The 18490-nt window shown below is 34.9% G+C and overlaps 1 protein-coding gene across 1 annotated transcript in view; it reads left to right on the top strand.

Annotated features, from left to right (window-relative positions):
* The window catches only part of PKHD1L1 (PKHD1 like 1), a 153672-nt gene that overhangs the window by 48405 nt on the left and 86777 nt on the right, over positions 1-18490 (top strand). The window contains 13 exon segments of the mRNA XM_088023100.1: positions 1777-1899; positions 3009-3114; positions 5972-6082; positions 7194-7358; positions 8330-8451; positions 10024-10156; positions 10958-11153; positions 12865-13007; positions 13633-13737; positions 14369-14557; positions 15301-15479; positions 16033-16272; positions 17259-18243. Of these exon segments, the coding sequence (XP_087879226.1) occupies positions 1777-1899; positions 3009-3114; positions 5972-6082; positions 7194-7358; positions 8330-8451; positions 10024-10156; positions 10958-11153; positions 12865-13007; positions 13633-13737; positions 14369-14557; positions 15301-15479; positions 16033-16272; positions 17259-18243 (2797 nt within the window).

The following is an 18490-nucleotide window of genomic DNA, read 5'->3' as shown; positions in this document are numbered from 1 at the left end:
ATGCAGACTATAGACTAAACATTAAAAAAAGGAAATTGAGGGTAAGATTGTTCCCAATTAAGTTGATGAGATGTTCTGTTTTGTGGAGAATTGCTCTTGGTACTTTATTTGCTGTCCTCTCTGGAGAGAGTCCAGGAATATGTGTTAGAAGACCCTTGACAGGCAGGAAGAGGCCAGGCAATGCCAGTCTCAGAGCTAAATCTGGGTCTACTTTATGGGGGGACCAAGTATAATCACCCTTGCTGTCTATAATTCTACCACCATCCACTAGAACTGTATTCTGGGGACTTGGATACTTTTCTGGTTATGAACTTTAAGTTCATAAGGGAGTCACATGTTAAGCTGCCATCTAATAACCTTTGCTTAGTTAGAGTGTGAAGGGGGCAGGGAACAGGGGTCAGGCCCCGAGTATGTGAAGGAGAGGTGTCCAGAGGCGTCTGGGGGCTCAGATTGTCAAACATTAAAAAGATGATGCTTTCCAGTGACAGAGAGTGTGAGGAAACAGTCTCTCTCATGCACCATTGGTGAGAAAGTCAATTCGTATGACCTTTTTAGGGGATTATGTAGTAGAGTCTGAATATAGATACCTTCTGATTTAGCAATCTCAGCTATTTAACTCTATACTACTGAAATAATAACACAAATATGAAATGATATAGGCACAGAGGTAGTCACTGCAGCAGTATTTGTAATAGTAAAAACCTAGGAACCTATCCCCGTCAGTAGAAGAATACTTGCTAAAATGCCACAGCCTTAGCATGACTGCCATGCAGCCACAGGGAGACCTGCATAGTCACCTGGAAAGATGTTCATGACATAAGGTGGAAAAAATACAGCTGTCTACTTGTGAAACCATTATGGGGGAAAAAAAGAGGAGAGAAGGGAAAGAGGAGGAAAAAAGGTATGTCAGTGTAGCATATAATGTACACACATAGGCTCTGGATTTGGAAAATAGTGAGTCATAAAGATATGGAAGTTATTTAAGAAAATGCATGGCCTAGAATGAGAATTAGAAGATTCTGTAACTGAGCAGCTCTAGTGACTAGTCTTCTTCTTGGTATCTCTGCTGGTGTCTGTGAACTTACCCCCCTGCCTCTTTTCTGATCAGTGTCCTCAGCTTGCTCATCATTTCTGCTTCTCATCACGACTTCGGCACACACAAGGCCCAGCATGGAGACTTCTATCTCTTTGTTAGCCACTGTATATATCAGAAGCCTGCCATCTTGGCAGAGGGATTTTTGGAATGACCAAGTTGTACACACTGATTTGATTTGATTCATTTTTATTATTGGCCAAAAAATATAATTCCACGAGAGAATGAAAAACCAGGATAATCAGGGGTGAAAAATGCTGAAGGAGAAAAGTTGACTTTCAGGTGGAAAGAGGAATAAATTATTCAACTATTCAACAATCATTTGTCAAAGCAGTCATATTCAGAAAAAGCATAGAATGTATGGGAAAATAAAATTTATTAAATTCATTTTCCTGAGACACATTTTATTCTAAAAATTTAGGTTAATTTTAGGCATTGAATTCAACTTGTAATTGATGCAATATATGGTAAGACAATAATCTTAGCATTTTATTGGGGGTAGATTAGGCTCATTTGTGAAGAGGCTCCTTTTTCAAAAAATGTGACTAAAGTGTTTTCAAATGCTTTTTTTTTTTAAATCCTTGGCTTTTATTCACTTTCAACCTTGCTTAATTTTAAAAGAAAAACTAGTGTGGTCATATTTATCATAGCCTTTCTAGTAAAATAATTTTGTATAACAATAGATTAATGATTCCAATATTATTGGAGAAAAGGCTAATATGACAGTTACGAAGATCAAGGAAGGTGGCTTATTCAGACAACGCATACTTGGAGACCTACTTCGTACACCCAGCCAACAGCCACAGGTATTCTTGACACTTTCCTCATAACATTTAACATAACTTTAAATGTGTAACTACTTTGTAATACATTAAAGACCAGTTAAACAGCAGGGATGATGTCTTTATTTTCATGTGAATATTTGTGTCAACAGTTGATCAACTCAATAATATTATTTTATGACTTTTGGGAAAATTATCATCCTTATGATAAAAGAGTGGATTTTTAAGCTTTATTACTGCCTCTTAGAATTTGAAAATATATTCTTTCATTTAATCTTTACAGTCATTCTGTGAAGTAATTATTACTACTTTAATAATGAGAAAATTAATATGTAAGGAGTTTAAATGACTTCCTCAAGAGCAACCTTTATTTTCCTTCATAACACCACTCACCACTAGGGCATAATATGTATTTACTTTTAAAGAAATTTATAGTCTTGGGGTGCCTGGGTGGCTCAGTCAGTTGAGCGTCTGACTTTGGCTTAGATCATGATCTTGGGGTCCTGGGATTGAGCCCCGCATTGGGCTCCCTCCTCAGCGGGGAGTCTGCTTGTCCCTCTCCCCCTCCCTTTGCCCCACTCATGTTCTCTCTCATGAGCTCTCTCTCTCAAATAAATAAATAAAATCTTAAAAAAAAATTCTATAGTCTTGTGCAACTGTCTCTTCCCCATCAGAAAATAAATTGAGTGACAGCAGGGATGTCATCGGTTGTGTTTAATGTTGTATTACTGAATTTTAACATTTATAACTGTGCCTTTGCATAGTGGGCACATTTGCTGAATGAATGAATGGTCAAGCAGAAGAAATATAAATGAATAGATTAATTTTTATAAACACACAAACAAACAAAATTCCATCATTTGTTTATTTATTTTTTTTTAAGATTTTTTATTTATTTGAGAGAGAGAATGAGATAGAGAGAGAGCATGAGAGGGGAGAGGGCCAGAGGGAGAAGCAGACTCCCTGCTGAGCAGGGAGCCCAATGTGGGACTCGATCCCGGGACTCCAGAATCATGACCCGAGCCGAAGGCAGTCACTTAACCAACTGAGCCACCCAGGCGCCCTTCCATCATTTGTTTAAATCCTATGCATATTCTCCTTAGCCATGCTACCCCTCTTCTCTTTATTTGAAGGTTGAAGTCTATGTCAATGGAATTCCAGCTAAATGTTCGGGTGACTGTGGGTTTACATGGGATCCCATAGCCACTCCATTAGTCTGGGCCATAAACCCGTCTCAAGGTAATCTGCTTTTTAACTTGGGAGTAGAGGGTGGAGGACAACTAACAAAACTGTATACTAATAATGATTTTTTAATATACTAGTTTCACCAACTCAGGCAAGCAAACATTTCTGCTTAGTTAAAAAAAAATCGATCAGATCAGAAAGCTGTGAACAGAGCATTTATTACTTATTTTTGAAAAAAAAATCATATTTGAAGTTGGACTCCCCAGTCTTCTACTTCTCCAGTTTCACCACGTTAGAGTCAGTCTCTAAAATTTCACTCTGATGAGGCATTTTCATGAAATTCTGCTTGCTGGGGTATTAACAGGAATCTTTCATCATATGAGACCACTTCTAGGAGATTTAGTACTACAATGCTGGTCATGAGACAGCTGCTGTTTAGTAAAAGAAAATAAGTAGGTCCTAGACCTGAAAATTGGAGAGAAAAAATATTGCCAAGATCTCAGTCTTGGGCGACACATGGTATCATATCTTCATAATACATTATTACTTTAAAAAAAACGTGATTATGCTTTGTGTCTGAACTCCCAAGTACTGAAGTAAACAGCAGGACTAAGGATTGTTAGGAGTGGCCTTTTGTTTCAGTCAGAAAGATAAGCTCAGGCGCCACCATCTCAGATTTAATCCTGGTGGCTAGTAGGAAAATTCATCTGCTAATTATGTATCAGGAAAAAAAGGGAAATTTTAAAAACAGCACATCTTTGTGTCGAAAGAGTATGGTCTTCAGACTTTTTTTATAGTAATGATATTACTTTGGGACAATTCATGTCACAGGGGGTTAAAACCATCAAGGATAAGAATTTGATTAACTTTCATTTGGTTGTGGTCCTTTGGTGTTTATATTTTTACATCTATCCTTGTATTTTTCATTCATTAATTCATTAAGTAATGAATTTATTAAGTAATGAATTACTTTTTTAATTAAGTAATTAAGTAAAACTTAAATTAAATTAAAAAAATTTAATTAAGTAAAGAATTAAGTACTTAAATTCATTAAGTATGAATTTCCATTTTTATATGCATTTCCTGAAAAAAATTGTTTCTTAATTCAAAATAATTAATAATCTGAATTGCCTTTTGCCCTGTTTTGATAAATTTAAAAATAAAGTATAAATATGCTGTAAAAAACACCTATATTCTCTTCATTGAAAATTAGCACTGTTAGCATTTTGTCATATATACTTCCAATCATCAGTTTAAGAAAGGAAATTTTATAGGAATAGCTAAAGTCCTCTCTAGGCATAGTCTCTGGTTCTAGTCCCTACAAATCTCCCTAGAGGCAGTCACAGTAATTAATTTTGTGTGTATTCTTCCATGCCATTTTTAATACCTTTTGTATATAACATGCATATATGGTAATTTTAAGTCAGTTTTTTTAAGCTTATGAAAGAGATGTTGAAATGTAAATATCAGAGCTATTACACTGTAAATATCATTTGCATCTGATTTTTGTCATTCAGCATTCATCTTGAGAAATATTTATATGGTTTTATGCATGTCCAATTCATCATTTTAAAATACTTCATGAATATACCGATTTATTTTTGTCTCTATTGATGGACATTTAGATTGTTTACAGTTTTTTGCTTTTACACATAACTGTATTGAACTTTGCTGCACAAATCTCCTATTGCATACATGCTAGAGCTTTTTTAGGGTATATGCCCAGAGACAGACTTGCTGGATAATAAACAAGTTTATGTGTATTCAGTTTATTAGATAACCAAATTGCTCTCCAGAGTGCCCGTACTTGTCGCAGGCATGAGAATGCCATATTCCACACATCCTTGTCAATACTTGGTATCATCAGCTTCCCAAGTTTGGTCAATTTGTTGGGTGAAAGGGGTTATCTCATCATCACCTTAATTTGTCTATTCCCTGAGGAGTAATGCATGTGAGCATCTTCTCATATGTTTCTTGGACATTTGGGTTATTTCTTCTGCAAATTGCTTGTTAACATCCTTTATTCATTTATCAGATTGTCTTTTTTCTATTGACTTATAGCTGTGTATTATATATTATGTTTACCAATACTTTGCACATGTCTTCTCCCAGTTATGTCACCTGCAGTTTGTTTTAGTATCTTGCTTATGGAGCCATTTCAATCACTGATTTATTCCAATTTATTTATCTTTTCCTTTATGGTTAACCATGGCTTTTTAATCTTATTTAAGAAACCCATCTCTACATTAAAGTTAATTGATTATGTTTTCTTCTAAAATTCTAGAGTTTCGCATTTTTCATTCTTAACTATTTAAATCCATGTGGAATCCATGTTGTATGTGATGTCATATAGGTAGGGTGACCATATCATTGATCAATTAAATTTGGACACCAGAGTGAATGGAAAAACATTAAATATAAGGTGCAGAGACAGTGGGTGTACCCTGGTAATATTTCTGGCACTTTAGGATGTGTGTCACCCTAGATAGAGGAATCTTATTTTATCACAAGTGGAAAATGCCCACAACACATATTGTGCATGCAGTTCATCCTTTTTTCTTGAATTTGTACTAGCACTTCTGTCATAGTAAAAGTTACCATATAGAGGTGACTGTTTAATTTGTTTGTCATAACAGTAATTTTCCTTTCCTTATGTCATTCTATACTTCAGTCAGATGATTCTTCTGCTAATCCCTATCAACATAGATTTAAAACATGAAACAATGTAAAGCAATTCAATGGAAAAAATTTACTATTGGGAAATTGTCTTTTTTCCCTGCTTGCTTATAGGCTTATTGCTTATAGCCTTTAGAAGACAGGTTTATTTTTCTCTGCAAAGCATTTGATTTTATAAAACAGATTCTGTGGTTTTTTTCATTTTAATGTTGTTGTTTAAAATCATCATTTTCAGGGTCCTATGAAGAAAGCACAATTCTAACCATATTAGGCTCTGGATTTTCTCCCAATTCAGCTGTATCGGTCTCAGTTGGACCAATGGATTGCTCTCTTCTTTCTGTGGTTGGTAGGTTCTTTGTAAAATTATTACTATTACAGTTAATTGTTTTTCTCTAAGAGAAAGTAGACTCAAAGAGCAGTATTAGAATAATACTCCTCCTATAGAGTACGCTATGGGGGCATGAAATTGGCAAACTTCTCTGGATAAATGCACTATCTTTTTAATCTTTGCTTATGACCACAAACTAATTCTTTCAGTACTGTACAGTGTCTTTATCCCATAACAGTTAATTTTTGTTCCTTTTCCCTCATGAAGTAATAATATAAAAGCTTTCTTTCTTTGGTATGTTTCTGGGACACAAAAATATATAAGCTGCCACTCTGGTATTCCATGGTCCTTTCTGCCCATGCTTTGACAATGTCACATTAGTAATGCAGAAAAAGGACATGGCCATCTTCCCTGACTTCTAGTCCAACAAAATCTCTATCCATTAACACAGAATTTCAAGATTATTCACATTTTCTACTCTTGAAAAAGTGAAAACCATGATTATTTATTTCCCTAAAAATTATCTTTCATAATACTAGGTATTTTCTTTAACTTTAATAGGTTGGAATTACATAAGCAAATTCACCTTCCATATAGTTAAGTTGTTTTTAATTTAGATACTCTGTGCATTCTTGAGATCTAAGTCAATAATGCACCTGTAATATAAATGTACATATACTGTTCTAAATAAAGTGTGAAGGGTAGGTTTTCATTTAGGTTTTGATCACCTTTCTTGATGAAACCTGATATTTTACTTAATTTTGGACATAAATCATGTATTGAACCAACATTTTTAGAATTATTGATATAAATGATTTTACAGATTAGGACTTTTAAATTATTATTACAATAACCTTTTTTTTTTTTTTTTTTGGCCACAGTAGAAGTCAGGAGCAAATCATTCACTTTGCTTTTATTATTTTTTCACCTAGCTTTTTTCTAACAGTGTCTGATTCATAACATCAGGTAGCTTGTAAAGACTTTCATCCCATTAAGGGACGTATTCCTTAGATATATTTCTTGGGGTATAAAAATGAAGGCCAATGTTTATATTTACAAATATAAAATTTCAGTAATTTTATCTTACAAACATATTTAATTTGTCATGCTTTTCTTTTTTAATCACCAGAAAATGAGATCAAGTGCCAGATTCTGAATGGAAGTTCTGGCCATTTCCCAGTTGCTGTGTCCATAGCTGATGTTGGACTAGCACGGAATGTAGAGGGTCAGACATCCCATTTCACATATCAAAATCGGATCTCACACATCTGGCCTGCTTCTGGCAGCCTGGCAGGTAATAGTTAATTCTTCTAAACAAAGAAAATTGCATCCATTTCTGTCATCTCATTGTACTGTTTCTAGAACAGGTGGAGGGAGAAGAACCCCAAGCTCCCTCAGAGAGAACAAAGGAGACTCCCCTTTTGGAAGGCACAGTGATTAAATGGCTGACTAATTCTTTTGTTTCTTATGATGCACAAGTGAGGGCGACTGCTTATACTTATATCTTAAGTTATTGAATTAATATCATCAATTATTACATGTTTCTATAACAAGCTCATCAATTATGTCAAGATAAGATTTATTAGTTATTATTCTGCTTACAAGCTGCTCCATTTGTAACCACGGTCTCAGTGGAGCTACTTGACCCAGAAAAAGTTCCAGGAACAAATCAGAGAAAGGAAGGCTGACGCAGAGGATGGAGAGAAAATAACACATTTTTCCCGTCTTGCTTCATTTCCTTTGCCTTGGTTTGACCATGCTCGGTTTTGGATTTTTGCTTTGGTCTTGATCTTTTTGGTGTGTTTTGTGTTTTTATTTTACTTTATTTTATTTTTGTTTTGTTGGGATTTTTTCTTAGTTCCTTTTACTTAGAGATAGTAAAATTTGAGATTTGGGAAGAGTCTTCATTCACTTTCATTCCCACCCACAGAATGGTTGAGCATATAGAAACAGCATAATTTTTCTTTAGGATGAAGAGGACTATATGGAAAATAGCAGTTGCTGCTAGTGATGCCCCAAAGCAAAGGGTGGTTCCAAATCTGTTATTTCATGAAATCACTTAGCCCAGTGGCTTTATGGTTCCAGACTTCAGAGCTCTGGTTCCCAGATGGGGTGGTGATTATATGCATCTCAGATCTGGTCCTTGATTATTTGCCAGCCCATCTCTTTGCCAGCCTAACTCTTGAATGATGAGTTAGATTCTCGCCAAAGTTTCCTTTCGTTATTGTCGATCTATTATTGTTATTGTTATTATTCACTTTGAAGGTGGTACTCTTCTGAGTGTATCTGGATTTGGCTTTAATGAAAATTCAAAGGTATTAGTTGGAAATGAAACCTGCAATGTGATTGAAGGGGATTTGAATAAGATAACCTGCAGAACACCAAAAGTAAGGCATCTGATTTCAGTCATTTTTTTTTCCTAAAAACTTATGAACATCTCAGTAGGTTAAACAAGTGACATTTTTACCTAGGAACTGTGGCATTACAGTGTTGTTCTGTACAATTATTTCTCCAACATCTCTCTGCTAAGATCCAAATATGAAGCATTATATCCACATTCTAGATACCTACCATTAAGAAAGACAGACACATAAATCAGTGTTAAACAGTGTGTTCCACTTGAAATAATAGAAATAGATACAAAGTAAAAATAAAATATAGTGAGGAAAGGCTGAGAAAGAGTTTCACAGAAAAATTGATGGCCTATCAGAACTTGAAGGATGAATGAGAGTTGACCAGGTAAATGCAAGGATGAAAACATTCAGTACTAACAGTCTAAAAAAAATTCAGAGAAGCAAATCTAGACATTTTTTATTTATAAAAAAAGAATATATGTCTTAAATGTGTTAAACTTTCAGTTTGTTGACAATAAATAAATAAAGCAAATACAAAAAAAACCCATGTGAAATTCCTCATGCAATATTGTATCTTAGCACCAATTATTGTTCTTTATCTTAAAAAATAGTGTCTAAATTTAAACCAAGACTTTTGTTTGCTTATTATATGCAAAAGGATGCTGAATCCAGTAAGTAACATTAAAAAATTTGAGCAGACTCAGTGTGGGTATTATGTAGTTGAAATCTGTAGGAAAAGTTAATTTGAACATGTATTGGACCAAATGATGATGAAAATCTGGAGAATATGGTAAACAAAAACTTTGTTTAAATTATGTCATTCACTTAAGTGCTGAGTGCACATTAAGCAAATACTACATTCTGGAAAAGCATTTTTTCCTAATTGGGAAGTGTATAGATATTCTATCAGCGAAAGCGCCAAACATTTTTCTTAGGGTTTCAAGTGTCTTAGTCTCCAATTCTGAAACTAGGTCAGCAAAAAGATATAATAATGTGATTTGTCAGGGAAGAGGAATAAAAAATTACATTTGAGTGTGTTTTAAGAACAAAATGTCAAAACTTTTAGCACCTTTGCTTTATCAATTTAAAAGAGTCACTTATCCAGGGTCGGGCATCTGGGTGGCTCAGTTGGTTAAGTGTCTGCCTTCAGCTCAGGTCATGATCCCAGGGTCCTGGGATTGAGCCCCCTGCTTGGGGCTCCCTGCTCAGTGGGAAGCCTGCTTCTCCCTCTCCCTCTGCCCGTCCCCCTGCTCCTGCTCTCTCTCAAATAAATAAATAAAATCTTTTAAAAATTTTTAAAAAATAAGAGTCACTTGTCCAGAGCATCTTAACTATATTGCAGAGTCCTTAGGAGTCCAGTAATTAATATGCATTTAAATTGGCCATAAACACCCTCAAAACTACTATCTAAAAAATTAAAACGTGTAGCCTACATTGGATACCACAACTTTCTAAATATCTGAAAAACGATTCTGATTCATGACTTTGAAACCAAACATCTTCAGCAGTTTATTTTGAATAATCCTATATGTTTTTAGCCATTGGATTTCCTCATCTCAACATTTAATATTTTCTAATTGTTTTATTTTTTTCTTCTTATTTCAGAGAATTGAGGGTACAGTTGATATTTCAGTTATTACCAATGGATTTCAAGCCACAGCAAAGGATGCTTATAGTTATAATTGTTTACAGACTCCAGTTATAACTGATTTTAGTCCAAAAGTACGAACAATACAAGGTAAGAAAAATTTCAGTAAGATCAGTCGTTTGACAGGGCGCCTGAGTGGCTCAGTTGGTTAAGTGACTGCCTTCGGCTCAGGTCATGATTTCTGGAGTCCCGGGATCAAGTCCTGCATCGGACTCCCTGCTCAGCAGGGAGTCTGCTTCTCCCTCGGACCCTCCCCCCTCTCATGCTCTCTCTCTATCTCATTCTCTCTCTCAAATAAATAAATAAAATCTTAAAAAGATCAGTCGTTTGACATATATATATGTAAGTTATATATACGTAAGATAAACATGTATATGTAAGATATACATCACATATACATATACATATGTATACATATATACATATATACGTATATATACATGTATATACATACATATACATATATACATATATGTATACATATATATACATCACAGAGATAAATGTGAACTATTTGTGGAAAGGTTTTTGAAGCATAGTTTCTTCTGCAGTTGTTTCTTAAAGCAAAACCAGCCACAAGTTTTTTTTTTAAGCATACATTAGTCTATTTATTATTTCACTTTGAACATGTGTGATAAGGAGAAAAATGTTAAGTTTTTTAGAAAGCACTTTGCCATCTTTTTTTTCCTATGAAACAATTAAAAATGAATTTTATCTCTACATGGCAGCTATCAATTCTTTCACTGATTTCTCTTTTGGCTCTGCAAGCATTAGGATTTCCTAAATCCAACAAAAGCTAAGAAATGAGTTGGTTTATTTAATATGCAAATTTTATGCCATATAATAAGTTGAATCTGCTTGTAAAAGTTTTATTCTCTTTTAAAATAATAGGAGAAGTTAATTTAACAATTAAGGGTTATAACTTTGGAAATGAAATCGCACAAAACGTGGAGGTATATGTTGGAGGAAAACCCTGTCAGATTTTTCAGTGGAACTTCACAGATATTAGATGTCTTTTGCCCAAGTTGTCTCCTGGAAAGCATGATATCTATGTAGAAGTCAGAAACTGGGGCTTTGCATCAACAAGGTATAGTAATGACCATAGACTTGAGGAGTTGTGGAATACATGGGGCCAATGGTTTGGGGATCAGAAAAGAAATAACCATTAACTTTGTAATATTTCAGTTGCTTTTTTTCACCTGTCTACATCTCCTTTTGCAAAGTGTTTTGAGAATATCTCATACAGTGCAATCTGTGCTTAGTTTTGAGGCCAATACCATTCAGGTTAGGTTGTAAGATTTTTCTGTGGAACTAGGTTTGTGTATATATCACATGCTTTTCATTCATTCTGGAAATACTTATCAAGCAGTTAGTAAGGGGCAGGCACTTGCTCAGTGCTGGATTCACTGTGGAGAATAAGAGGGACATGTCCTCCACTATTAGTAGTGCCCACAGTTTTGTCGGGGAGGCAGATTTCAAACAGAAGATTACATCAGTAACTTAATTATAAGTGTGAAAAAAGGCTATGAGTAAGAGGTAGCAGGTCTGTAAGAGCATATGTAGAGAGCACTAACTTTTCCTGAGGGACAGGAAAGCGTTCCCTAAAAGGTGACAATTAAGCCAAGAAATGGGTAGGAGCTGCCCATAAAGGAGAGGAGGACAGAATCTTTCTCCAGCTATTTCCCTTAGGTAACTGTTCAGTATTTCCTTCCCGGAAGCTGTTTGTTAAAATTTTAGTAAAATTTTAGTTCTGGCATAAGAAAAGTACTCGTTTAGAATACTTAGAAAAAGAGGAAACTGAAATAGAGGGATTAAAAAAAAAAGGCAGGTACACCTGATGTCAGAATAGGAGAGATTATTGCAGCAGAATTTTGAGGTGAAGGAAGATGAGCAACAGTAAATATGAACCCCAGAACTACATCCCCTGTTCGATTCACAGGACAGAGTTCACATAGCTTCCAGAAGAGCTGCTGGTTTGTGCTTTGGCCTGAGGGAGATAATGAGCAGAATTGACAGCCTACAAAACTGGTTATTTCAGTGACAGTTCAAGAAATATGAATTCAGTTATGCTGAGGAAGTGAACTAAAAGTTAACACAAAGACTCATTTTCCTCATGGTGAGAGCTGGGATGTAGGAGTCTCCTCTAAATATCAGGTCATAAAATCACTGTACATTTCGATGATCTCCTAGCAGACACATTGTCTGTAACAAAGCAAAATAAGTTTAAAACTCTCTCATTGAAATACTGGGAAGGCAGATCATGACAGGTGTCCAACATACATAGAATAATAAATTCAAATTAGTTGCACAAAACTTTTATTTCTTATATAAAATGTATGGAATTTCATCTCTATTCTCTTATAGATAATACAGCCTTTATGTTTTACTCTAATGAATATATAAAATATTTTAAAGGACATCATGTATTTCTTGTGACCTCAGTTCTCATAACCATATCTTTCTCATCTTATTTTAAGATTCCCCATCTCAAATTATTCTTGCCATGGAATTTTCAGAAATTGAATTTTCCTTGTTAGGGAAAAACTATTATTATATATTATTATTTTATATAGTACATTACTACATATACTATGTATGTTATTATTATACACGCACACACACAGACCATCCAGCCAAATTAAGGTCATGATGTTATCAGATTATTTAGTTTGAAAAAGTAATCTCTAATTAAATATTCAACTACTTCCTCTTCCTAAATGACTCATATCTTAACAAGAGTTTAGCAATAGGATCTCATGGAAAACTCCTCGAAACATCTATTAATTTTTCTTTTGCAGAGACAAATTGAATGCTTCTATACAGTATATTTTGGAAGTGACTGCCATGTTTCCACAGAGGGGCTCTTTATATGGTGGAACTGAAATCACTATAATGGGTTTGGGGTTCAGCACAATACCACCTGAGAATACCGTGCTCTTAGGTAAGAGCACCCTCACAAAAGGGTGTTATCATTTTTTTTACTTTAAAAGATGTGCTTAGGGCGCCTAAGTTGGTTAAGCATCTGCCTTTGGCTCAGGTCATGATCCAGGGTCCTGGGATTGAGTCCCAAATCAGATCCCTGCTCAGCGGGAAGTCTGCTGCTCCCTCTGCCCCCGCCCCCACCCACCCTGCTCATGCTCACTCTCTCTCTCAGAAAAATAAATAAATAAAATATTTTAAAAAAATAAAAAATAAATTAGAAGATGTGCTTTTAGGTGCTGAGTTATTACACAGTACTCTCAATCATGGAAACTTTATTTTGCTATTAACATATAAAAGGCTAAGTGTGTTTGGTTAAGGTGGTAAAGAGGAATTGAATAATTGCTTTTGATTTCAATAAATATTTTATATTTAATATGTATAAAACACTTTAAAAAGTGAAAGCCTCTGTTCTAAAATTAATCAATACTCAAACATGATAACTCTCAGAAAAGTATCAGAGATTTTACTAAATGTGGAGCTTTTGCAGGGCCTTAATTGTTTACTAATTATACTTCATCTCTATGTTTTACAAAAAATATTTGAGAAAATGTTTTTTTCCCCCATCTTTTTTCTTTTCTTTCTAGGGTCCTTCCCTTGTGATGTGATTTCATCATCAGAAAATGTCATAAAATGTATTCTTCATTCAACAGGGAATACATTCAGGATTACCAATATTGGAGAAGATTCAGGTATCAGCCAACATTTATATGTTGTAAATAATGAAAGCTCTCTACCCTGAAGTTGATCTGATTTTTATTTATTTAATACTTCAAAGTATTCAGAGGAAAAATATTGCTATTTCTTTCTATAATTCATCAATAGTTTGTCTCTAATTTATCCCCTGACCTAGGGGGGCACATATAGAATGAATCAGTGGTAGACTTGAGTTTACAAGCCTAGACTGCAATTTGCAAGCTGAGGAATTGCCATTAGGTTTTACTTCAGTACAGAACCTCCCGAGTTATGGTAGTTTGTTATTGGCCATGGGTTTCTAAATAAATATTCAAATTGAAATTATATAGACTTTGGCATGCCTTTATGCCTGAGAAAATTCTTATGTTTAAAGAATTGAACACAGCTTTGAAAAATATTCCGTGGGATATTTCTGAACAACTTGTTTATTGACTTTCTGATTTTTTTTTCAAATTGTCTCTTGATTATCAGTTTTGGAAGTGTGCGGTTTATTTTTATCCCTCACTTCTCATTATCTTCTCATTATGCACATAAAAATTTAAAAATGTAATACTTCAAAGATAATTATTAAGAATTTTTATTACTTTTCCTTTTTAAAAAAAAATGTGTCTCAATTCTTGCTTCCAGTACATGGATTAGGTTATGCCTGGTCACCATCAGTCTTAAATATATCTGTGGGAGACACAGTGACATGGCATTGGCAAGCACATCCATTTCTTAGGGGAATGGGATACAGGGTTTTCTCTGTATCCAGTCCTGGAAGTGTAATTTATGATGGCAAAGGATTTACGAATGGAAGAGAAAAATCTGCATCAGGTATGCTTAGACTTTGTTGCATTTTGTGTCATGCTTCTCTTTCCTAGATATAATAAAAAGATGTATAGATTTAAAATACTTTTGCATAAATTATATGTGTAAATAGTTGGCATTTTATTGCTGTAGTAAAAATGTTGCACATTTATAAAAATATTATAAATGAATGTAAGCAAGGTATTTTATATATCAGAGATGAGTTCTGATTCAGAAATATCTTTATTCTGGAATAATCAATTCAAAAAATATCAAAATAAGCAAAATACAAAGAAAATTGGAGTATGTGTTTTAATCATACCAACTTGGTAGCAAGTAACAAACTTCAGTTGATTGGAATCAGCAAATGAGTATTTCTCTTAAGACAACTCAGTGAAAGTGTGCCTTTTAAACTGTATGTTCTGTTCTATACATATAGCAGTTTGAACTTTTTCTCATGAATACAAAGTATTGTTTGTTTTGCACTGAATGGTGAAGTTTTCTTTAAAATGTGGTAAATTATGCCAGACTGGACATGATTTTCTAGAAAAATTAATGCCGGATCTTGTCTTCCTGGAATGTAATTTCATTATAGAAGATAGTTCTTGTATAGCCAGTGAGTCCTTTCTTTACTACTTCCTGTTGAAATATCACATGCATAAAAAGTAAGAATCCTGTCATCTGCATGTGTGTATGAATGATCATTTGAAATTTCTTTTGGAGGATGCATTAATTACTTGTTTATTACGTATAATCTTATTTTATGGCAGGTTCATTTTCTTACCAATTTACTTCACCTGGAATCCATTATTACAGCAGCGGGTATGTTGATGAGGCTTGCTCCATTTTTCTCCAAGGAGTCATTAATGTTTTACCAGCTGAAACCAGGCACATTCCCCTGCACCTGTTTGTGGGTAGCACCGAAGCCACATATGCTCAGGGTAAGAGGGTTAGAGATGGAAACCATCTTTACTGTTTACTCCAGTGACCTAGGGTGCATGTGACCCTTTTGGAGTAGGAAGCAGATGACTGGGTATAACCCTGCTTCTGTCTCTGACCAGCTACATGACCTTGGATAGATCTGAACAGTTCTGAGGCTGGAATCTATTCTATAAAATGAGGCCCGTGTTAATGTTGTCCTGCCATTCTCCCAGAATCCTTCTGTGCCTCAAATGAGATGTAGCATGAAGAAATTTTGACACTCTGTATGCCCCCCAAAATATATCAAAATGAGAGATGATGTTATTGTTTTGTTTTCATCATAGGACCTAGCCTTAGACAAATTGAAAAATAAATTAATTTTTATATTCACTCTTCTCTCTTTACTACACCACCTTTGTCCAGGTCTTTATTTTAACTTTGTACTGCCTGAGCCCCTCTTGTCATTAAAACAAAACCCAAAACAATTTTTAACAGGATATAAACCACCACCATTAAAATAAAGAGTAATGCAATCTGAAAACAGTTCTTGTTTTAGAATATTATCCGTGACTTATAGGCAGTTTCTTTTGCCTAAAGGACCTGTGAATTTGCACTTGGGGAGCTCTGTGGCAGGCTGCCTAGCAACAGAACCCTCGTGTGGCCCCAACAATACCAGGGTTAAAAATTCAGATGGATTGGTCTTTGAGCTTTCAAGCTGTTTTTCACCATCTATAAACAACATTAGTCCATCTGCTGGAACACGAAATGAATTGATAACAATTACTGGACATGGCTTCAGTAATCTCACATGTGCTAATAAGGTAAGAATATAAAGATCTCCCGTATACTCAATAAAAGGAAAATGTTTCATCCACAACCTCATAATTTAGTTTCTAACAGCTTTGTTACAATATAATTAATATACCATATGATTCACCCATTTAAGGTGCATAGTTCAGTAGCCTTTAGTATATTCAGAGTTGTGTATCCATCACCACATTCAATTTTAGAACATTTTTATTACCCCAGAAAGGAACCCTTCACCCTTAGATATTACCATCAATCTCTTAAACCCTCCCAGCCCTAAATAACCACTAATTTACTTTCTGTCTTTATGGATTTGCCTATTCTGGACCTTTCTTATAAATAGAATAATATACATGGTCATTTGTGACCAGCTTTATTCACAAAACATAATGTTTTCAAGGTTCAACCATGTTGTTCCATGTTTATCAGTACTTCGTTTCTTTTTTTTTGATGCATTCAACAGCTCCTGAAATAATGAAGAATAATTTCGCATAATGCCTAAGTATTTATTATTATTATTATTATGTTCAGTTAGCCAATATATAGTACATCATTAGTTTTTGATGTAGTGTTCAACAATTCATTAGTTGCATATAACACCCAGTGCTCATCACAACACGTGCCCTTCTTAATACCCATCACCTGGTTACCCCATCCCCCCCACCCCCCTCCCTTCTGTACTTAATTTCTTTTTATGGCTAAATAATATTCCATTATATAATATACACAACGTATTCATCCATTTACCAGTCATGGGCATTTAGATTATTTTCATCTTTTTGACTGTTATGAATAATGTAGCTATGAACATTCATGTGTGGTCATAATTTAGTTTTAAGATTAATCCAAGAGACGTCTTAATCAGCTCCCAAAATTATTTTTATGAATAAAAAAGTTCGCACAAGATTAAATTTTTTAAAATTTTGTTGTTGTTAATATAAAATTTAAGTTCACACTAGAGTAATGTATTGACTTGTTTCCATATTCCTTTTACATTCAGGTTACAATTGGCAGCTACCCCTGTATTGTAGAAGAAAGTAGTGACAGTTCGATTATATGTCATATTGACCCTCAAAACTCAATGGATGTTGGCATCAGGGAAATTGTCATGTTAACTGTCTACAACCTGGGCATGGCTATCAATATGCTGTCCAACGAATTTGACAGGCGATTTGTACTTTTGCCAAGCATAGACATGGTGTTGCCAAATGCAGGATCAACTACGGGAATGACAAGAGTGACCATAAAAGGCTCTGGATTTGCAGTTTCTTCTGCAGGTGTAGAAGTCTTCATGGGTAATTTTCCCTGTAAAATTCTATCAGTAAATTATACAGTCATCAAGTGTGAAACATCTCCTGCTCCCCAACAGCTTGTGAAAGTGGATCTTCTGATACATGGAGTGCCTGCCCAGTGTCAGGGGAACTGCAGCTTTTCATACTTAGAAAGCATCACTGCTGTTGTAACAAGAATCTTTCCATACTCTATCGAAGGACCTGTAAAAGTTCTTATTGAAGGAGAAGGTTTTGACACTACCTTGGAGGACATTGTTGTTTTCATTGGAAACCAACAGTTCAGAGCAGTAGATGTTAATGAAAATAACATCACTGTTCTTGTGAGTCCTCTCCCAGCTGGACTTCATTCTCTTAGTGTTGTGGTGGGAAGGAAAGGCTTGGCTCTGGGAAACCTTACTGTTAGCAGCCCCGCGGTAGCATCTGTCACACCAGCTTCTGGAAGCATTGCTGGTGGAACTATATTGGTGACCACGGGAAACGGCTTCTTCCCAGGCAACACCACAGTCACTGTTGGGGATGAACCTTGTGAAATTATTTCTGTCAACTCCAGTGAAGTCCACTGCTACACCCCAGCAGGAACAGCTGGAAGGGTCAGTGTGAAGATCTTTGTTAATGCAGTTGCCTATCCAACTCTGTCATTTACGTATGCCTTGGAAGATACTCCACTTCTCAGAGAACTTGTCCCAAATACAGGTACTTCAGTACTTTCCTTTTGTTGTCTTGATACGTTATTATCAGTAATATTTATTAGTGTAGAATTGGAATAATGTTTATAAATGATTATTAAGATGTGTTTTTAGACAATCCACTTAACCCAATAAATACATGGGATTTTTCTGTGTAGTTTCCATTTTGTGATTATTTTTTGCATAATTTTATCTTGGGATAAAATTTTTAGTCAAATTCCAACTTCTGGGGTGCCTGGGTGGCTCAGTTGTTA

This window comes from Eumetopias jubatus, unplaced genomic scaffold (genome assembly GCF_037043125.1).
Source record: "Eumetopias jubatus isolate StellerSeaLion01/CBP00866 unplaced genomic scaffold, mEumJub1_p1.0 scaffold_4, whole genome shotgun sequence".
Taxonomy (NCBI): Eukaryota; Metazoa; Chordata; class Mammalia; order Carnivora; family Otariidae; genus Eumetopias; species Eumetopias jubatus.
Note: the sequence above shows the minus strand (reverse complement) of the source record. Positions and strands in the feature narration are given on the sequence as shown.